A 22,832-nucleotide genomic window follows, 5' to 3' on the forward strand; every position below is an offset into this window, starting at 1 on the left:
TTGCTTGAGCGCTTAAGCCGCTTGTCGAGCGCTCGACAAGCTCATTGGTAACTCGTCACAATCCGGATAACTTCGTGTTAATCGCCGTCACAGAACGCACACATTTATTGCAGAATGCCTCCACTTTTTGTGCTTTCATCACACCGAGTCGACTTTTGAAAAAACAAATTCGCGACCGAAAATGTTTTTTGCGAAAACTTTCCAATTGTCACCGGGAGGTCGCGAAACCCGTGATATTAGTTCGTGTTGCCTTGGGAACACGTGACTGTGGGGTGAAATCGTGATGTTTGACTTGTACGACGTGTAATTGATGTAATATCGCTTTGTGCGTTATTGTGATGTATAACCAAGCTCGGCAGGTACTTTCCCCATCTTCGCTAGTTATTCTCTCAGCCGTTTAATTTCGCGCCGAACGTGTGCGGATGACATTATTGAGATGCGCCTTGTGTTACAAGGTCCACCCGATGAGAATTTCTTTGACAGAAAAAAAAAACATGTTATAAATGAGAAGAAAAAGAAGAGCGCGCGTTGAGCTTTGTAATCGCTGAAGGGACTGAGATTCAGTGCCCCGCTGAGCGCGGTTCACCTGCTTTCCTGTTTTGTGGAGGGAACGCCGTCTGCGATCGTCATGAGTCGCTCATACAACGACGAGCAGGCTTTCTTGGAGAAGTTGGATCGAAACACATGGCGGATCAAGAAAGGTTTTGTGCCAAACATGCAGGTAAAGCGCCGAGATCGCCTCAGGAGGCCTCGTTTGTGTGTGTGTCGGTGTTGATATTGAACGCTTTGGTTTGTTGTCACAAATGGTAACGTTGTGAATGTGAATGTGAATGGTGTCTGTGGTCGTTTAAACCTCTTTGTTTTGGGATAAAACTCAAAAATAATGTGGGAAAACGCCGTTTGGACCACCAAAGCTGCTCTGCATCTCCACGAGGTTTTGCTTGACCTGCGAATTTACAGGGTGCAGGGTCGTGGAGACTGATTTACATACGATGAATGTGTGTGCGTGCGTGCGTGTGTGTATATTGTTACGGCTGTGAAAATTCGCAATACACCATAAAGGTTCCTAAGATTAGCTATGCCGGTAAGTTTATGCTCAGATAGGTCCCCACTGTTGTTTAAAGGGATTATTCGTGTTCACTGGGCTGCGACTCTTTGAGATGGCCGTTTTTTCTTTATCTATCGTTATTTTGAGCCACCATTGCAACAAACGGCCAGGCAAACAACAACTGCCACCAAGTACGCCACAACGCCCACCATGCTCACACCACCCCAACAACAATCTTCTTCTCCACTTCGCCCGCTTACGAACGCCATCCTCCGCGGACCACGGTTTGACGGTTTCCGCGTCGGAAACCGTCCGAGAAGGATTGGCAGAACAAAAGCTCTTGTGAAGCCTGTGGGGTTTTTTCCCGCCTATTTTCCCCGCGCTTGGTGTGAAGGGAAGGGGGACGGCAGCTCGCTGCCGATTGGTGGATGCATTGCGTGAGGCGGTCGGGGTGAGGGAACGCCCCTTTTCGGGAACCTTCTCGAAGGGAGGCAGAGCCGAAAACGGGGAGGAGCGAAGGGCGGGGCCCCGCGCTATATAAGGCGGACCGCACATGGGGCTCGCTCTCTCTTGGTGGTCGAGGTCAAGTTCTCTTTTCTCTTTTGCCTGGGTCGTCGACGTCATCCTCTCTGTCGGGGTCGTGCTGGATCTCTCCTCTCTCTCTCTCTGTCTGTCTGTCTGTCTGTCTGTCTGTCTGTCTGTCTGTCTGTGTGTGTCGTCGGGGTGGCCTTCATCATTCTTTGTCGACGAGGTCGAGCTCTCTCCCTCTCCCTCTCGTCTTGGCGTTGAGCGACCTGTTGGTGAAGGCACAGGCCGGTGGCGAGTCCGGGAGACACAGACGGGAGGCGCAGCCCTGCCGGCTGTGTGCTGGACCTGCGCGTTTGGCGAGGAATGCCGGAGAGAACTCGCCGACCGTCTCACCATGAGGGCGCAGGTAACCAGTGTCAGTCTCGTGGGCCCATTCGGTCATCCATGGCCCACGGCCATAAAGGTTTACGAACCCCGTCTACCCCCTTGCCTTTGAGGGGGTCTTTCCTTTTGCTTTGAATGAATGTTGTCGTGGCGCCGTCTGTTAAGTGCTTGTAAATAATAATTATAGTCGGTTGTATTGCTTTCTATTTGCCTTGCTTGTAAATTGCATGACTGCCCTTGCTTGTGTTGTGTGTGTAATACGTGTGCTCTATAATAAATGTCCTTGTGTGCAACATATCCCGTTCGTCGCGTCCTCCTTTCACTACATTGAAAGTGCCATCTTGCATCGTGGAATGAGTAGTGGGTTTTGAACGCCCGTTAAAGAATCAGAACTGTCGAGGTCAGCGATAACACCGCTCGGTTATCCCGGTAGCACGGAACGAATCGCTTAAGCGGTTCGTGTCCTAAGCCGACCTGCAGCGTGGTGCAACCTCTCAGTAGGTTACCTGCGCAGGTATTTAGGTATATCGACATTCGGCGACTCACCCTATTTCGCATGGGTAGAATGCGGACTGGGTTGTGGTGAGGTTAAACACCCACCCGTGACTGGCTCCTGGCGGTAGTTCCAGGAGGGTCACGACTGAATTGTCCGTCCGGTGGGCGATGCAGCTGCCATTAGAGGTACGCGGCCGATCGCACGCCAGGCGGGCCAGAATTCATAACAATATGTATATATATATATATATATATATATATATATATATATATATATATATATATATATATATATATATATATATGTATGTACATTAGTGTAATGCAGAAAACGACCTCCTTCACCAAATTACCGGGACTCTGTCGAACCGGGTCGCTCTCTCGACCTCGGTCTGGTGTAACCGAGTGGAATTACCAAAGTCCATCGGTCCAATCGGCTTACTGGTTCTCCAGCACGAACCGTGCTGGGTCAATGGAAGAAAACACGGGCAATGAACTGGAACATTTAACGAGGGTTTATTTATAAGGGAGGGAGAGACAGAGCAAACTTGATCACGAATAAAATGCAATGTGCAATGAAAAGAAAACGCTTAAGCAATTCTACTTTAAGACAGGACCGACTCAGACACAAGCGCACACACCCAAAAGAAATGGACCCCGCTGGGTCTTTATTCGGTCCTCCAGCCGAGGAGGACAGTTCCGCTGGGGGAACAGCCTGGCCGGATACCTTTCCGCCTCGTGCGATCACACCGACTCCAACCCACCACGGTGGGACTTGAACCCCCAACCCGAAATCCACGATCCTGGCTGCTCAACCACTACCACCACCACCATGAGGAGCCCCGCAACGACCGCATAGCACGACAGCAGACGACCACGACGACAAACCAAAGCAATGGTGAGGCTGACTCCAGCGACGCACCCCAAGAGAAATGGCCACGATGAATCACTACTCTCCTCCTCGCTGGTGGTGGTGCACCTTTTGCTCGTCCGGTAATTCATACTCTCCCGGCCTGTCTGCCTTGCCTGAGGGTTCAGCATACTGCGGGGCAGCTGGCTGCTGTTGCTGAGTATTGAGATTGAAGAATCGACCGGTATTCTGCAGCAACGAGCTGAATATCTGCGGTTCATCACCTTGTTGCTGTTCACCGCCTCCTTCCTGTTTGCCATGTTGTTTAAAGCACAGTTTCTTCTTCTGGTAGGCAACAAAACTCGAAGCCCCAGCAAACAGACCACCAATCAAAGCAGCCAGGATTCCTGCCACAGTACCAGGAGTCGCCTGGGAATTTTCGTCACTCTCTCCCTCACTCGTGAGGTCTGAAGGATTTATTCCCCTCCCACTCGCCTCCTGATTGGACAGTGGCGAACATCCCATCTGGCTGGGCAGGACCGCCCTGAGGTAACTCGTCTCCGGATTGGTCGGGGGCTTCTGAGGTACTCCTATCCCTCATTGCTTGCGAGGCACACCCATCTCACTGGGCGGAGTCGACCTCACCCCGTCTACGCCCGTGGCCCCGAACACGTGCGTCATGGCGATGATGGAGCGAAGGTGAGATTTAATGTAAAAAAACCTGACTATAAAGAAACCCGCAGCGCACACATGAAATTAACCCATAAGACAGAAGGACGGGACCCTAACTATAAACACATACTTGTCAAAATAACTGAACTGCGGGACTGCTGTCTGTTTGTGTGCAAATGGCTGCCAGATTCGTAACAATGTGTCGTCACAAAACGTTTAGTGCGAGACATCATGTTGATTTGTAATTACTTCTACCACCGAAGGTGTAGGAGGTTGTTTTCACCCCCTTCTGTCTTTGTTTGTGGACGGATCCGGATGGAATTTTGTGGACAGGTTGGGTGTGTGACGAGGGCGAACTGATTAGATTTTTTGTGAAGATCCGGATCAGACGACTAGAGTTTCTAAAGTGATTCTTCACCATTGAGAGATTGGGCCAATAATGATATATAGCACGATATCTCAAAAAGTTGTTGACGGATTCGGACAAAACTTGGTGGACAGGTTGGGGGTTTGACAAGGAAGGATTGATTCAATTTTTGGTGAAGATCCGGATCTGGATAAGATGAGTATTTAATTTTAAAAGTGATTCTTCACCATTGAGAGATGGGGCCAGTATAGCATGCTATTTCAAAAATGTATTGGGCCCAATATGTTCTCGTGGATCAGGCATTATGTGGTGGAGGTATGCGCTCTACCGAGTGCCCTTCTAGTTGTAAAAAGCTTTCTGGTATGTTCGAGAAAACCCCCATAAATTCTGTAATTTCTCTGATTTTTGAAGCCTCAAGTTCCTGTTTGTCATGGGTGACTGATGAGGGAAATGGAGTCATGTTTGTGTGTTTATGTATGTATGTATTGACCATTGGCTGGACAATTCTAATATTCAAAAACATATTCTCTGATCATAGCCGGAGAGATGTTGACTTTCAGAAGCACATAAGGTAGTAAATATTATTTATTTGCTTTTGGCATGTGTGAAAACGTCATCTGATTTTGTTTGTTTGCTTGTTTCTTTTTACAGGTCGAAGGTGCATTTTATGTCAATGATTATCTGGAAAAGCTTATGTTTGAAGAACTGCGGAATGCCTGCAGAGGTGGAGGCAAGTGTTTCCGGTTTTTATAAACCTGTATTTACCTAAACCTTGATGACTGTACTGTATTGTTACCAAGCATCAAAAGAATGTTATTTATTTTTTGGAACAAAGCAAATTTGGGTTCATCGATTTGGAAGTTGAGGCCGACTGAATACTTCAGCGATAGTGCACTCAACTTTGTTATCCGAGTCTGAGTTCCATTGCCGGCACGATTAATGAACTGTTTCGAGTAGTTTATCCTTTGGAAGGATGTTAAGTTGGGTGGCCTGCCTACTAGTACGTGCTGCTGGATGGGAAAGGTGGTGTGGTGCCTTTCGGAAACAGTATGGTATCCTGCTTTGATTGCAGTGTTTGTCTGTTTATTGAGCACCAAGTAGTCTTTTCAATTCAATAAAATGATCCCTGAGCATACTTAAATGTGATTATGTTGGAGATATGTGTACCTGCCTTGCCTTCCTTTTATTTTTTGACCGTAATTTTTTTTTTATGCAAATCGTGCCAAATCATTGAGGTATGGATAAGCCCCAACAGTTTCATCAATCGGATGTTATGGCAGAAATTCATAGAAATCTTGGTTTTGCAATGGCTTATCAATGGTAAAATTTGGATAACGGTATTCCAAGGGTAAAATAGACCTCAAATTTGTTTCACAATGGAAAAAAAACCTGGAACGGCACTCAGTGGATCGCATGTCTCAGCAGTTTACATTTTGTATCCCATGGATAGGCCGGATCTGCATCCAGGCTTTAACCAAACTCTAATCGGCTTGTTCTTGTCACCTAACCAACTCGTCCACCTAGTTTTGTCATAACTTCATCACAGCTTTTTGAAATATTACGACTTTGGTCGGTGGCCAAAAAGAATAATAAAATGGTTTGTCTATCTGGCATGAAAGATGAAAAGGTGCTGTCATTTTTGGCCTTCCCTTTTGTTGAAGCAAAAGAGACTGAAGACTTGGTAAGAGGAACTGTGCCTGTGTAAAGGTCAAGTCCTTTAGTGGGCCAGTTGACGAGCAAACGTTCGCACAAAGAACAATGTTGTGTGAATGGTGCAAGCACTTTGCTGAATCTGGCACCAAAACGTCTTGATCTACCGAAAAACTGAGAAAAAGTTGACAGAAGATGCAGCCACAGGTGCAAAGATGTTCATCTGCAGATTGCACAATGGCCATAAAGTTTTTGCTGCCGAGGCTCGATTAGGATTCAAGTCTTGTGAATCTGAGTTGCACCTTTTCTTTATTATTTTTTTATTTTATTTTTGGATGCACAGTTGAGGCTCATGGAAGAGCTGGAATTTGTGCACTGAATGGATCAGGACACAAAAGTAACAGTTGAGAGAGGGGGAAACCAATAGCAGTGTTGAAGGCCAAGATGCAGACAGACTTGAACCAAAAATGGGTGTGAGGAAGAATGAGGGGGTGAACAAGGTGGTCAAGATTAATACAAAAGGAAACTCCACAGAGAGAACACTGGAAATTTGGAAGGAAGTGGGATTGGGGTTGGGGGGGGGGTGTTGTGGGAGGTTAACGAGGGTAGGAAATATCATGGTTTTGCATTGGGGACTATCTGAGATAGTAGTTAACAGTTGACTTCAAGACCTGGAGGGGAGAATGGGATTGAATAGAATGTGGAAGAAAAGAGGAATGAATGAGTGCAGGTGAGCAGCAATCCTTGATTTTTGTAGTTTAACCAGAAGGACTTGATGGTGGCTTGTGTGCCCTGCAGAAACCTGGGGAGGGGATGGGGACGGGGACGGGGACAAAGCTTAGAAAGAGCAGAGGGTGCAAGACTAGAAAGGAGGTGGTAGAAGACAGAGTCTGTGATCGCAAAGAGATAGACCCTTAGACTCGACTTCATTGTGGGAGATTCCAATAATCTTGAAGGCTTTGGTTTCCATGGCCTCAAGTTGAGGAAGGTGAGGGGCAGGGGAGCCAGTCCAGAGGGGAGAGCAGTACTCTTATCCACCTACAAAGCCTTCATTCACAACTTGATGGAGTTCAGGTGTGTCAAGGAAGGACTTCGTACGACGGAGATTCGTACCACCCAGTTGGTGCCTGGCTTTGCAGGCCAACTTTTGAAATGTGGTTTGCCCAAGAAAGGTCACAGCTTGTAGTGAGGTCCAGGAGTTTGTATGACTGAATTTCCTCAAGAGGATTGGAAGAAAGTACATGTTTGTTTGGGGGGGGGGGTTGCCAGACTGCTTTTGTAGAGAGAAAGAGTGTGTGATTTGTCAGGATTGAAGGACATATTCCAAGTGTTTGATGATCTTGTGATTTTTGTCTCAGGCTGAAGAGAGGGAGGAGGTTGCAGACTGCCTTTCTGAAAGATGACGGACAGCATAGCAGAGGGTGGAGTCGTCAGCAAATAGAGATTTTTCCAGTCAAGTGAGATCATTGATGAATATTAGGAATCTGATGGTGCCCAGAACAATGCCTTAGGGTTTTATTTTTTTTTATTTTTTTTTTTTTATTTTATTTTATTTTTTTTGTATACCTTGGTCGAGGCTCGTATGAGAGCTAACACACAACTCACAGCAATGAGGCATGAGACAAGAGGGGCGGGAGTGGAAGGGACAAAACATTGGGGAACAGACACAGGTGAACTGTGGAAGGGAGAGGGATGGGGATGGGACGGGGAACATGGCGAGGGGAAGATGGACATTAAAGGGACTTTCAGGAAGGAAAGCAGGAGAATTGAAGGAAGTGGGCTTGGGTGGATTATCGGGGGTAGAAAAGATCGAGGATTTGGATGGGGGAAGATAAGAGGTGGTGGTGAACAGCTGTTTTGAAAGCCTGGAGGGAAGAATGGGAAAGAATAGAGTGAGGAAGTTTATTCCAAAGGCGGGAAAAAGAGGAATGAAAGAGTGAAGATGAGCAGTGATTCGTGATTTTGGTAGTTTTACCAGAAGGGGGTTGTTGGCGGACCTTGAGCGCCCTGTGGAAATGTGGTTGGGACAAATCACAGAGAGAGCAGGGGGGCAAGGCTGGAGAGGAGTCGGTAGAAGACAGAAAGACCACCGACCAACCTGCGGTGATTGAGTGAGAGGCCCAAAGACTCAGCTTCATTGCGGGAGATGCCAATGATCTTAAAAGCCCTGGTTTCGACAGCGTGAAGTCGAGAAAGGTGGGAGGCAGGAGCACCAGCCCAGAGGGGAGAGCAGTACTCCATCAGGCTACGGACAAAAGCTTTGTAAGTGGTCAGGAGCTCAAGAGGGCCGAGGAAGGACTTTGCACGACGGAGGATTCCCAGTCGGCGACTGGCTTTTGAGGCAAGGTTGGAAATGTGACTTTCCCAGGAAAGGTCATGGCAGATAGTGAGACCCAGAAGCTTGAAAGAAAAGACTTCTTCCAGAGGATTGTTGAGAAAGTGGATGGGGGGTTTTGTAAACGGTCCTTTCGAAGAGACATAGTGAGAGTGTGAGATTTGTCTGGATTGAAAGACATGTTCCACGTGTTGGACCAGTTTGTGATTTTATCCAGATCTGCAGTGAGCGAAGAAGCTGCTGCTTGCCGGTCTGAGGGATGACAGATGGTACGGCAGAGGGTGGAGTCATCGGCAAAGAGAAATAGAGGATTTTCCAGAGAGTCCGAGAGATCATTGATGAAAACCAGAAAAAGAACAGGGCCCAGAACGCTACCTTGAGGAACTCCAGCCTGCACAGGAAGAGGGGATGAAAGAACTCCATTTAGGGCCACACGTTGACTGCGACAGGAGAGGAAGTCTGCGAGCCATGAGTGGAGATGGCCTTGAATACCATGGGAAGAGAGTTTGGTGAGTAGGGCAGGGTGCCAGACTGTGTCAAAAGCACGTGATATGTCCAGGGATACGGCTCGGATTTCCTGTCTGGCATTGAGGACCTCCATCCATTGATGGGAGAGCAGTAGCAGCATATCTAGGGTAGAGTGACCTGGTCTGAAACCAAATTGATGATTGGGTTCTTCTGCCTTGATGGGTGGAGGAGAAGAAAGGGTTCTGCTGAGAACCACACGTTGGATACAAGACCGGAGGAAGTCAACAATCCAAGACTGGAGTTGACTTTGAATTCCATAGGAAGAGAGTTTGGAGAGCAAGGCAGGATGCCAGACTGTATTCAAAGCTCAAGATATGTCCAGAGACGGCCCTGATCTCATGAGTGATATTGAGGGCCTCCATCCATTGGGTGAAGCGAAGCAGCATGTACAAAGTGGAGTGACCTGGTCTGAAACCAAATTTGTGATGAGATGAAGTTGTGAGAGAAAAATATGAATTTCATATCAACTGTGATTATTAATTCCATGACCTTGCTGATGAATGCAAGTGAGCTAATATATCTGTATTTGAGGGGATCCGTTTTTGCATGTAGTGCAGTGATGATTGATTTCCAAGCAGATGGAAGATGACTGTGCGCAAATGGCAGAGAGAGGATGTGAAAGACCAGAAGGGATGGGTTTTAGGACGCAAGCTGATGCCTTCCGGTCCAGTAGCAGAGTCAGAGTTGAGGGTTGAAAGAACGTTCTCCATCTTCTCAGGTGCAAAAGGCAGCATTTGGGTATGCCAGGGAAGGATTGGTAGGATTGAGTGGCTGAGGACAATATTTGGAAGCAAATACAGACTTGAGGGATTTTGCCTTCTCATGATTGGAGTCTGCTGTGGTGCCATTTGAAGTAAGGGAATGGATGGAGGGGGAGCTTATACTCCAGAGACGGACTTAACAAGGCGCCACCAGGTGTTAGAGGAAGGAGGCAAGTTTGAAGGTTCATTCTTGAGGTTGGCCAGATGTTGTTTTCTGGATCTCCTGAGAGTGGACATACACTTGTTATGGACTCTTTGGAATGCACTGAGATTGCCTATGATTTGGGTTTGCTTTGCAGAAAGAGAAGGCAAGTTGTTTCAGAGCAACTGCTTCACCACAGGATTGAGTGTACCAAGGGTGGGAAGAAAGGTAGGACAATTGAAGACGAGATGAGATGAATCTGTGAGAGAGAGAGAGAGATAGAGAGAGATTCTGAGGAAGAATTCCCAGGCTTTGTTAATATTAGGGGTAGTAGATATGGGAGACTAGTCCTGAAGAGAGATGGCTGCTGCAGTCCCTGCCAATCTGCTTGAGTGAAATGCCAGCATCAAGGCAGCTCTCTGAGAATAGCCAGAGATGTTGACTTTCACAAGCATATGATCAGTTAAACCAATTGGAGCAGAGGAAGAGCAGGAGACATTTGAAGAAAAGTTAGTCATCACCAAATCCAGAAGGAAGGATTTGCCGTTTGGAGAATCCAGGTTGGAAAGTTCACATATTGAGTCAGTCCCATGGAGTTACAGAAGTCTTTGCTGAAGTGCCATGGCTGGTGAGAGAGGTTCCAGTACCCAACCAAGTTGCATGGCAACAATTTAAATTACCACATTTGAGGAAAAGGGAGTTGGAATGAGTCGTTAAAAGTTGGTCCATGTTGTGAGCGTGATGGCTTCCTAACTGTTAGGAGGACAGTACAACATAGATGAACAAGAGGTGGGATTGGAAGTCTCAGCAATAGGTACTCCTGACAGTTGGGCGGTGTAAGTTGAGTACAAGGGCAGTGGGAAATTTAGTTATTGCGCCGTGGGAAATGTAAAGAGCAACTGCGCCGCTGGGCATGGTTCAGGGTTATCAAATCCAAGGACACAGGAACTAAGGAGAGACATGGAGTTGGGTCGTCCTGTGGGAGGAACAATTCTGTCAAACAGATTCTCTGCCCTCTTCCCCTCCCCTCACGCTGCCTTCTTCCCCTCCCCAACGTGTGTGTGTGTGTGTGTGTGTGTGTGTGTGTGTGTGTGTGTGTGTGTGTGTGTGTGTGTGTGTGTGTGTGTGTGTGTGTGTGTGTGTGTGTGTGTGTGTGTGTGTGTGTCTGTAAAAGCAGTTTCTTGTTAACCCTGGCATTCCCTCAAGTACCCCTATCAAACACATGTTCAGAACACCCTCTTCTGCTCCACACTTACTCCCCCCCTCTTTGCCCCATCCTCCTCTATTCCACCCCTCCCTTCTCTCTCCCTCCTCTCCCTCTCTCTTCACCCCCCCCCCCCAAAATTCCCATCAGCGAAGCGGTGGGTTGTATTTGCTAGTATTAGAATAAGTCGTGGATTCGAAAAGGATTTATTGCGGCAGTTGTTGGTTTAAAAAAAAAAATCAACAACAAATTTTGTTCCCTTAAAAATTGTTTGATATCTGCAGATTACTACCATAATATATTTTATTAAAAATTCCCCATTTGATGTTTATTTTTCCATTTTTGTACAAGTTGAGGTATTTTGTAGTTTGTCCTCAGTAGTTTTTACCCATTTTGTTTTTTATTAATTTATTAGACTGGTTGTGATTTCATCATGGTCTGGTCTATTTCTGAGATGTAGCCTGCACTTTCAAACACCCTTTGATAAATAGACAATGATATTACAAGTTTGTTACTTCCTCCACCAAAGGTTGACAGCAGTTTATGTTTTCACCCCCCCCCTTCCATATTTTTATCTGTCTGTCTGTGTCTGTGAGCAGGAAATCTCAAAAGGTTGTGGACGGATTCAGACGAAATTTCTTGGACAGGTTGAGTGTGTGACTTGGACGAATTGGTTCAATTTTGGTGAAGGATCAGGATTCGAGAATGATTTTTTTTTTCTTTCTTTCTTAACTGATTCTTCACCATTGAGAGGGAGCCAAAAATGACATGTAGTATTGTTGCGGATCCGGGGTGGCGGGATTCTCACCCGGTCATTGGCGCCACCCTCACCACCACCGTCTCTGGGGTTTATAACGCCGGCCGGCTCGGCACAGGCCTCGGGTCACGCGTCCTCAATCGCGATACCAACATAATCCTGAACCTTGCCAGTTGGGGAAATAGAACCCCCGGTTTCAGACTGGTTTTGTCAGAGACCGAGTGGAGTCTACCAGTCTGTAACCATTTTTTGGTGTTATATGCCAATCGAACGGATCGTTCCTCGACGCGACACATTAATCCATAGCGGCAACTTCATACGAATTAACCAGATTTATTGGGGAACATCGGGGATCACAACACAAGCAAAATTCACGACACTGGTTTTATTAACAATCCTCAACCCGTTCTTCTCGGGAACCACGGACTACAGGTTTCGAGGGGGTCGCTACCGAAATATGCCTTAAACAACGTGCAGACAGCATGCATGCAGACAGTACTTGGTGATGTCTCATGGACGAGAGGAAAGTGTCCAAAGCACCAATGTCACCCGCAACAGGCGGATGTCCACGGATTCGAGCTCCAGCTCGAACGCGGCAAGATGGCGGCGCCGTACTCTTCCTGCTCAAGTCACCACGTGCGCACGCTCTCCTCAGCGCGTTCCGGCCCCGTGCAATGTCGACGATGGGCCTCCGTCGATCTCTCTCCAGGGTTCAGCAGACAAGGCCCAAATCAAGGTGCCGGGCTCTGGCAAACGTGTCGAGCCGTTGGTGTGAGCAGGGACCGTCAGAAGCTCTGGCGTCTCCTCTCCTGCCTTCCCACCTCGAAGCCCAACTTCCCAACTCCGTCCTCTCAGCTTCTCCATGCAGGCCGCCTCTCCCACTGCCCCAAAAAGGCAGACTCGACATGCAGGTAGCCTTTCTTATGTTTGCTCGCTTCTCAAAGCGACTCCGAGCACGCCTCGAGAACCCGACTGTTCTTCACACACGAGGACGCCTTCTCTCAACGACTCAGTTTTCCAAACTCGATGCTCGTCCAAACTCAAATCCTTTTTCTCTCGTTTCTCTCTTTGTTTCACGAGCCCGTCTCTCTCGGCGACTGCCGACCAAAGGCTCCGCCCCTTCGCGTTGCTTCCTCTCAAGCCACACCCTCTCTCCAGGCCACACCCTCCCAGCCGACTGGGTGGGGCATATCATCCTAGAGGGGAGGAAGAAGATGGAGCCCTTGTTTCACCACCGTATGAACATAAAAACAGCCTCTTACACCTCCTGACACACATAATGCCCCTTTCACCACACAACCTAGCTAAACAGGCATTTAATGGGGGATCTGAGCTAATCCTATATTTAGTATTCCAATAAGGGCCATTTCCATAACAGTATGATGTTTCAAAAAGTTGTCCAAGAGTTGGTTAGATGACAAGAACAAGCCGATTTTTTTTTTTTTTTTTTTTTTTTTTTTTTTTAAATAAATTAAATATTTTGGTCCAGGTCAGATCCGGCCTGTCAGTGGGATACAAAACGTAAACTGTTAAGCCAAGAGGAGGTATTTGCTCTTCCGTGTGCTGTTCTCATTAATATCGTGTTTGTTTATTTTGTACATATTTGGATTGTGATTACATATATGAGGCGCCGCGAGGAGTGATGTTAGGGCCACATCGGCCATTTTGGAGTTGATGCCATCTTGCACTATTTACCCTTCCCCTATCATCCTAGCCTATCATCATCATGTCATGAAAAAAATGTCGCTTTCATCACTCCTCCTCGACGGGCCTCGTGTGTATATATATATATATATATATATATATATATATATATATATATATATATATATATATATATATATATATATATATATATATATATATATATACCGGGCGTAGTGGCGTGCGCCTGTAATCCGGCTACTCGGAGGCTTCGGTTGGAGGATCGCTTGAGGACGGGAGCTCTGCACTGGGCCACACTATGAGAGGGTGGAGGGCAGCCCGGAATCATGGCGAAACCCAATCCTTATCCCTGTGTCGTAAGAGGCGACTAAGGTTGCGTCAGGAAGGGCATCCGGCGTAAAACCTCTGCCAAATCAGTATGCGGATCATAACGGATGATCCGCTGTGGCGACCCCTAACGGGAGCAGCCAAAAGACAAACAACATATGTATATATGTATATATATATATATATATATATATGTGTATATATATATATATATATATATATATATATATATATATATATATATACATACACATTTTTGTCGTGTCCAGGGGGTTTAACCCTACCTGGACGGATGACGAAGCTTCTCCCCTGAATGCTACAACTGAGACCCAGAGATTAATATGTGCGCGTTAATGGGGTGTAATGGCGGAGAGACTATCCACCTGGGAGGAGCATGGCACAGGGGCATTGCACCCAAACAGCACAATGCTGCAGTGTCTTAAAAGGAATACATTTAATGAAAATAAATGAATATATTGTTGCGGATTCGATCAGCGCCGGTTCGACTGCCCAGTTGTCTGCTCCGGGGGCCGTATGTATGTAATGTCAGGCCATGGCTGACTGGCTATATATATATATATATATATATATATATATATATATATATATATATATATATATATATATATATATATATATATATATATATATATATATATAATATATTGTTGCGGATTCGCGCCCGCCGGCGTGCGAACGGCCACGTAACTCGACTCGCGGCACGTCGCCCACCGGACGGACAATCCAGTCGTGACCCTCTCGGACTAACGCCGGGAACCAGTCACGGGTGGACCTTTCGGCCTCACCACGATCGTGCCAATCGGCCCCCCGCGTGGGATAGGGTTGTTCGCCAAATTCGACCTACCTAAGTACCCACACGGAGGGTAGACCGGGCGATCGCACCTCGCCGCAGGTCGACTTCGGACACGGGCCACTTTAAGCGACCCGTTCCGGACTATCGGGATAACCGAGCGGTGTTATCGTCAACCTCGACGGTTCCGATTAATTATCGGGCGTATTTAGCCCACGACCAACCCTTTACGTGAAGTAAGATGGAGATTCAATGAGAGAAAAGACGAAGTGAAACGGGAGAAATAGTTCAACATAAAGCACATTTATTCCGCGGCAAATGGAAAGCACACATATACAATTACCACAATTATGCACCAAAAGCAAATGTAATAAAAGAAGAAACAACAATTATGCACCAAAAGCAATTGCAACAAAAGAAACACAATGCAGATCTACTACCGACTACGCGAGCACACGGCAACACTTACACAGTTTTACTTCACAGACGGCGCCGACAACACATATACTCCAAAGCAAAAGAAAAAGGGGCCACCCTCAACGACAAGGGGGCAGACGGGCCTGGGGCCGAGACCGCGTCGAGCCTACCCGTCTGGTGATGAGCCGCAAAATGGCGGCGGCGCCCCGACTCCGCGGGCCTCGCTGGCACTGCCTGGAATGGGGTGGGAACGGGGCCCCCTTCTCACACTATCTCAGCGCGGGGGGAAACAGGGGGGGTTGTTGATGCTCTGGGGAAAGAGGATATCTGGCCTGCCTGGGTCCCGTGACGAGCGATTCCACTGCGACCTCGACCGCGTTCCCGGCCTTCCCTCTCCGCAGCTCCCCGACAGACTCCGAACCCCGTCTTGGCTGCTGCGCTGCTGCTGCCACGCTTCGCCGCCGCCACAACGCGCCCGAGCCCGAAACAGAAACTCTTCTCTCTGTCGCTGCCACACCTCTCCAACTCCGTCTTGGCTGCTGCGCTGCTGCTGCCACGCTTCGCCGCCGCCACAACGCTCCAACTCTTCCCCGATTCTCCCCGCGCTCGGTGCTTTATAGTGCGACAGGAGTAACCATATGCAGATTTTTGGATCGGGGGCGGAGCCACGCTCTCCCATTGGACAGAGGAAAAGTGGGCGTGAATCATTCCTGATCCTCGAATCTGCATATATCGATTATACTCCGACGCGCCTGGAGGCGGGGCCAAATCGCCCCACGCTCGCTGATAGGACGGAACAGTAGTGGGCGTGAATCATTCTTGATCCGATTTCTCGGAAAGGCCGCTTTTTGCACCCGCTGCTCGGTGCGTGCCCTGTACGAGTCCAGGATCGGTGCCCACAAGCGGCGCGGGAATGGCGGTGATGCGATGGTTGCGAGAGCGAGATGTGACGGTAAAGGTCGTGGCTGTTGGCGTTGTTGTTGTTGTGAAGCGGCGTTGCGGTTGGTGGTTGTTGTGTGATGGCTGTTGAGACGTGGTTGGCTCAAAATAAAGATAGAACAGAAAAACGGCTATCTTGAAGGGTCGCAGCCCGAATGAATGACATTTATTCCCTCTAAACAATGGGTTTGGGGCTAACTACACATATACTTACAGAGATATCTCACCTACGGAACCTGAATGGTGGTTTGCGAATTTCCTCAACCACAACAATATTTACAATGGATAATAATTCAGAAGATAATGATGATAATATAATTATAATAAATCCTACAGTTGAGGCACCTCCCCGCACAGACCCAAATACAGACAAAGCTGACACAAAATGAATGGAAAAACCTTCCCTCCAAACTATTGCTTTACTTAGCTTGACTCAGAGTTGATCCTTGTGGAACTGGAATTGAGGCATTTCTCTCGTCGCGGGTCGAACGCACGTCAGGCAATCTGCGAGCAGCACTCTACATAAAAGGCCCAGTGTAATGGCTTTAGGTGCTGCAATCGTCTTCATTGACCTGACCAGAAGCAAAAGGTCATCGTCTTACTTCACTACGTGAGCCAAACTGCCTCGACACTAATTCAATGGCCATGTCGTCTTCTTCGGTGTGCGCTCAACCACAACTCTCTCCTCTCCAAACAATGCATCTTGTGCCTCTACTCTGATCATGGCTCTTCCAAAATGCCAAGCCAACTCCTCCTTCCTCCTAAAATGCGCAACCTCCTATGTGCTTCCCTTGATCTCGATCATGTCGATATATCCTCTACAGTAGTCTGAAGCCTCCCACAATGCACAAGCCCACTCCTTCCTCTTGAGATGTGCAACCTCTCCAATGCGTTCCCTTTTCTTTTTCACCAGATTCCTCTGTCCTATATATCATCCGCCTCCGGGCGAGGCCTGCTCGCAACAAACCCGCGAAGGCGGGGCTTCTCCTGCTTGGCTTGCTTCTGACATCACGCCCACCAATCGTCCCTCGGGGGGGGGGGCATGACTTGGCTTGTTGTCAACCTTTGAGGTGGGGCTTTCTGCCCATTTGTTGTGGTTTCAAGAATGCATTCCCCACCTTTTTGCCGATCTTGAAATGTATAAACATGGGGAAAAGAAAATCAGAGGGGAATCATGAACTGGGTAACTTATTCTTACTCCTTAGGCTAATTAACACCGCACCACCCCTCATGTGGTGACTCATAACACTTAAGCTCACAGGTTCCCTACTGACTCACATAGAGATGCCTTTTACTCGTCCATGGACCAAGCAACTCCACACAATGCTATATTCCCTATTGGATTCTTCCATCTACCCCCACAATGGAAACAATATAATAATATTGTTACGTTTGAGGGGGGGGTATGCATTCAAAGGGTAATTAGGATGTTTAATTAGGTATGCCATGCTGTTCGAGTTTACCAGGATCTCGATGTAATAAGTAGTAATTCAGTGGTGATAAGTTGTCTAGTAAATGTTCATTTCTTCAAGGGGGAAATGATAAATGTCACGTAATTAGATAGGGACACAGGATAGGGTAAGTGTGTCTGCGTAAACCCCTTTTGGTATTCTCTGAAGACTGGCCGTGACGTCACAGGACAGTGCAACGGATGGCTCCGCCCCGTGATCACGATTGGCGGAAGGCGATGGCGGTGGGCCAATAAACGGCTCGATTGGGAGTGACGAGGACGAAGGATAAAAAGGTTCTGTTCGGGGTCGAAAAGGAAGAAGAAGAAGAAGATTACGACCAGAACGATCGTGTTTTTTTTGGTGTGGCAGCTGTGGCGGCAGAGAGCGTCCTGGCTGCTGTGCTGAGTCGATCGTGCTCTTGATCGTGTCTGGGAGCCTTGCCGAGCCTCGTGCCTCGCTTTGGTTGGCTCTGGGGTTCTGCTGACTCGGAGTGCGGGGTCGGGCGGCTGGCGGACTTGCCTCCTTCTCCTGCTCGCGGCTTGGCGCGGGAGCTGGTTCCCTGGCGGCTGTGGGCGGACTTGGGCCAGGACCAGGAGGTCGACAGCACCGCGGTTTCTCCTGCCCCCCCCCTGGCGAGAGCAAGGCCGGCTCGTCCGACGCCGATCCAGGGACAGTTGCGTCCACACCACGGTCCAGCCTGACCACCAGAAATAGCTACGTTGTGTGTGTGTGTGTGTGTGTGTGTGTGTGTGTGTGTGTGTGTGTGTGTGTGTGTGTGTGTGTGTGTGTGTGTGTGTGTGTGTGTGTGTGTGTGTGTGTGTGTGTGTGTGTGTGTGTGTGTGAACTTGGCGCCTTAGAGGTTTGAGATCTGTATATTCATTGGAATTGTCTGTGTTTTTCCCCACGCCCGATCCCACACCATCCCGTCGAATCGCCCCGGATCCCTCTTCTTGCCGAGTCTTGTTATTTCTGGTGATAAAAAAAACAAATAAACATCATCAACTCAGTGAAAAGTGACTCGTGCCACCTTCCTCGTCCCGTTTGCGGTAGAGCGATTAGAACCGCCATGTTTGGGTTATAAACAAATAAATCGCCTCCATCGTTTCGGCTCATTCTACGTTGGCGGGACTGTTCAAGTCCCGTGGACGTCACAATATATATTTATCTTTCTTACTGGAATAACTTTTTATTTTTATTTTATAGTTTCAAATGGAATACAAACTCTAACTGTGGATGTTGCAGGCTTTGGCGGGTTCTTACCGGCCATGAAGCAGATTGGAAATGTAGCAGCTTTACCAGGCATTGTCCATGTGAGTTCGTTTTGATTTCGTGCACGCACAGATACGCTGGGGAAGGGATTTCATTATAACTTGTTTTTTTTGTCCATTTTGGTTTCGCTGCATTTTCAATGACTTTTACTGGTCAAATAACATTGATGTACTTTGGTAAGAACTGTGATTTGGTGATTTGGAACAATTGGGTGTTTTTAGCCAAAAAGACATTGAAATCTACACTTGCTGATCAAACCAGCTAAAGCACTGATCCTTCATGATTGATGTGTGCATGTAATTGTTTGTATTATTGGGTTGTTTTTGTTGTGGCATTTCAAAACCCCTTCCTCATCCAACCCTTGCTCTTCTTTGACCAATTTGACCAATACAGTGCTATTTCTGGGCTGTTTATCTGTTGCTTAATTTTGTAAAGCTCAATTCAACCAAGATTATTGGGTTGCAATTGACCATTTGTCTGTAAATGCTTATATTATTAACTTTAACGGTTGATTGTGGAGTGGCTTTTTAATTTAATATAATTTAATTTTATTAACCTTTTCCATTGTGATTATGCACCTGTCTCTGCAGAAGTCCATTGGCCTCCCTGATGTGCACTCGGGATATGGCTTTGCCATTGGGAATATGGCGGCATTTGACATGAGTAACCCCAAAGCTGTGGTATCTCCAGGTGAAGCATTTGTGAGGATTATGTGGGAGTCTTTTCTCTGTGTTCTGAAGTGTTTGAAACATTAAAATGTATTTGATGAAGAGGTGGTTGTGATGAGGTCTCCATTGCTGTGCTGTTTGGGTAGGCGGTGTGGGATTTGACATAAACTGCGGTGTTCGATTACTCCGTACAAACTTGGATGAGCAAGATGTGCAACCTGTGAAAGAACAGCTGACTCAGTCGTTGTTTGACCACATCCCAGTTGGTGTGGGATCCAAAGGAGTGATCCCTATGCTTGGAAAGTGAGTTGTGGGAAAGTTTGTGTATCGTTGCTTACCTTTTGGAAACTGTTCAACTCGGCTTGGGCTTTACTTTGGTTTGCCTTCGTACAGTATGCCCGGTTACTTGATGTACCCATCAAATTGGTTTTCCAAAGCTGCACGTAACCTGGAGATACAGTCTCCGGATGAACACTTCCTTTAATTCCCATTTTAATGATTTTGTTTGTTTTGCATGTTCTCGTTATTTTGCACACATTGCGGTTGCAAGGTGTGTCACTGTTTTGGGGGTAATATTGACTTGCATTCATTAAGATTTATGAACATTATGAGTTTATTAAATAATCCCGTACCACTTCACTCCCCATTGATGGGCTTTTCTCCATTTGTGACCTGCAGTATTTGTGATTTGTACCTCGTACCCTGTTGTGCTGAAATAGACTTGAATATAATTTGTACATTTTTGCCTTGCACCTCCTTAATCCATAAAACTTCCCACTGGGATTTCACATTTCATTTTTCTTCACCATAAAGTTTTGAATTTGGTATAAAATGTATTGTTGCAGCCGTCAGGTCGGCTGGTTGCCTGGTCTGAATCCTGACAAAACATGTCGTTGGTCTCGACAGCCGACTGATTCGTTTTTCCGAGCTGGATCACAGGCCTATCTGCCACAATACCTCGGGTCGATGGGTGCCGTGCATCCACGACTCTAATGGCGACCGAGTGGAATTGCCGGGTGCTAATTACCCGAACCCAATCTGCCCTTTAACCGGCGTGTATAATTAAACTAGCGATCAACATACCTGAATTCATCCTGAGACCAAGTGGTTTTACCATGTCGTTGAACCACATGGAGTGGAAATACAAGAGGAAGCGATTCTGTAAGGATAATTTATAATAACCCACATGTGCCCAATACTCAACAAACTAACTGCAGTTGTTTAATTATCTGAGTCCTTAAGGAATCAGATATTCCACAGAAGAATGAGAACAAAATAATGGAGGCTGCACCTGGCATGACACGGCGAGTCTGAAGTGGAGATACTCCCCAGCAGGAAAACAGTTTGTGGCTGCTGATTAAAGCCAGTTCTGAGGAAGTTTTATGTGGCCTGCTGGAGGATGTTGAGGTCGTGGAGAGATTCACTTACCTTGGCAGTGATATTCATGTCTCTGCTGGCTGTGAGTCAGAGGTCAATAGACGTCTGGGTTGGGCTTGGGCAGTCTGATTCACTGGATCATGAGGCGTGGTGCTGCCGGTACCTGTGCGGGAGGACGAAAGTCTGAGTTTTTAGGTCCTTGGTGCTTCCAGTCTTGCTCTATGGATGTGAGACTTGGACTCTGACCAGGGATGTGAGATGGAGACTTGATTCCTTTGGTACCAGGTCTCTTCGGAGAATTCTTGGTTATCGCTGGTCAGACTGTGTCCAATGAGCGGTTGTTGAGAGAGACTCAAATGAGATTTGTCAGCTGTGGCTGTATGGACATGTGGCTCGTTTTCCTGACGCTGGTCCTGCTCACCAGATTCTCTCGGCAAGGGAGTCTCGTGAGTGGAAGAGGCCGATGGGCCGACCACGTGCCTCGTGATGGCAGCAGGTTGATCGGCATCTCGAGGAGATGGGGATGGGCCAGGCATCTGCCTGGGGTGTGGCCAGACTGAGGCCCTTGGAGTACCGGCGGAAAGTGGACGCAGCGACACACTGCTCTGGCACATGCTCCCATACCTGACCTGACCTGCTGGAGGATTGAGGGGTGGAGGAGAGGTGTATCTGTAGCTGTGGTGGCACAGGCTTAATTTGGGGGGACCCCACTGTAGCTTCTGTAGAGCTTCCCCTGTAAGCTCCACGTGCACCTGACTCCCACTGTTTGTGCTGCCCTACCTCACAGCCGTGATGTCACTGGCCCCTCCATGCTCAGCTGCTATTTATTCGTACTCGGTTCGTGGGTGTGGCATCTCCCCTCCCAACCTGTTACCCAGCACTTTTGGTGCTTTGTGTTATGGTGGTGCTCCCAACTAAACTTGACACCTGATGGCCTGTCGGATGCTTCAAAAAAGCATTTATGACAGATTACAAAGGTGACTACATTTGAAAGGTTGTGAAGGGAAAGTGGTTTTGGACGCAAACTTTGGGGAAGGTTCTTTTCCTTCTTGCGTATGGCAGCTTGGCTGCTGGGTAGCTATCATTTTGTTGGAGCACGGCTGTGCCGCTGATGCTGTGCCCCTATACCAGTGATGTGGATTTTTTAAACCCACCTTGTTGTGATCGTTGTCCTCCTGAAGGATTCTAACTGGCCGATTGTGGAATCCTATTTGACTTCAGACAGAGTTTAACGTTTGTCCGATTTGATTATAAAATCCTACAAAAACCCTATCGACGCTGATAAAACTGATGTCCACACAAGTCCTTCCTTGTGAAACAATTTATTTCCTAATTATACACCATAAACTTCTCACCCTTGTACAATGAACTTAAGAATCCCCATTTGATTGCAATATTATTTGGTTCTATTTCATTTATTCTTACTTTAGTTAGCAGTTAGACCAACCCAATTCAATTCACTTCATTACATCAGAGTTTTATTCTAACTTGGTACTTGGTCAGTTCCAAGGAGTACAAGCCACTGAGAAACTACACTTCCTCACATGCTTGTACTGAGAACAATGTGCCTTTCAAAACATTTTATACTTCCATGAGAGAGAGAGAGGTTGGGGGATATTCACCCAGACTGTAGACGTGTCTTTTAGACAAAAAGCCACTTCGTACATTTATCAGCTCGGTCACTCTGTTCCAGAACAACACATTTCTTATCATTTAGGGCAAAAGTCTTTTGGCCAGAAATGACAGCCAATTCAATTTGCAGCATAAAAGTTACATTTCTGAAACTCCATTTGTTACAATTTAAAATACATTAATATAAATTTTCCCCCACACCAGTATACTGGTACTCATTTCGCTGACCTCAGAAGGCTGACGAGCAGATTCAACCCCACCTGGTGTTCATTCAGTGGCAAACGGGACTCAAACTTGAGACCCTAAGATCCCAAGCCAGCTACCCTAACCACAAAGCCAACACCAGTCTTGTGGGGAAGGTTGACATCTACTTTCTGTGCATGCTGTAAACAATGCGTATACTATCTCGCAATTGAATTGCCTCAAGCTTGCGCTAAAATGTGCAAGATGAACAACAATTACCGTTATCGGCTATACTATGCAAAGTTACCCCCTGAAAGTCGTTCCCACAATAGTATTTTAGCTTGTTGTCTGCCTCGCTTGTTAACCCTTCCA

General features: G+C 47.1%; 1 protein-coding gene across 2 annotated transcripts in view; it reads left to right on the forward strand.

Annotated features, from left to right (window-relative positions):
* Positions 1–449: 449 nt before the first annotated feature.
* The window catches only part of RTCB (RNA 2',3'-cyclic phosphate and 5'-OH ligase), a 64,843-nt gene continuing 42,460 nt past the window's right edge, over positions 450–22,832 (forward strand). For both annotated transcript variants that reach the window (XM_085852925.1, XM_085852926.1), the window contains exons 1-5: positions 450–721; positions 4,996–5,074; positions 18,574–18,641; positions 19,191–19,290; positions 19,415–19,571. In XM_085852925.1, coding sequence (XP_085709051.1) covers positions 629–721; positions 4,996–5,074; positions 18,574–18,641; positions 19,191–19,290; positions 19,415–19,571 — 497 coding nt within the window. In that variant the 5' untranslated portion in view covers positions 450–628. The remainder of the gene's footprint in view (positions 722–4,995; positions 5,075–18,573; positions 18,642–19,190; positions 19,291–19,414; positions 19,572–22,832) is intronic.

Source organism: Eptatretus burgeri, chromosome 13 (genome assembly GCF_056783735.1).
Source record: "Eptatretus burgeri isolate ZD-2024b chromosome 13, Ebu_testis_v1, whole genome shotgun sequence".
Lineage (NCBI taxonomy): Eukaryota > Metazoa > Chordata > Myxini > Myxiniformes > Myxinidae > Eptatretus > Eptatretus burgeri.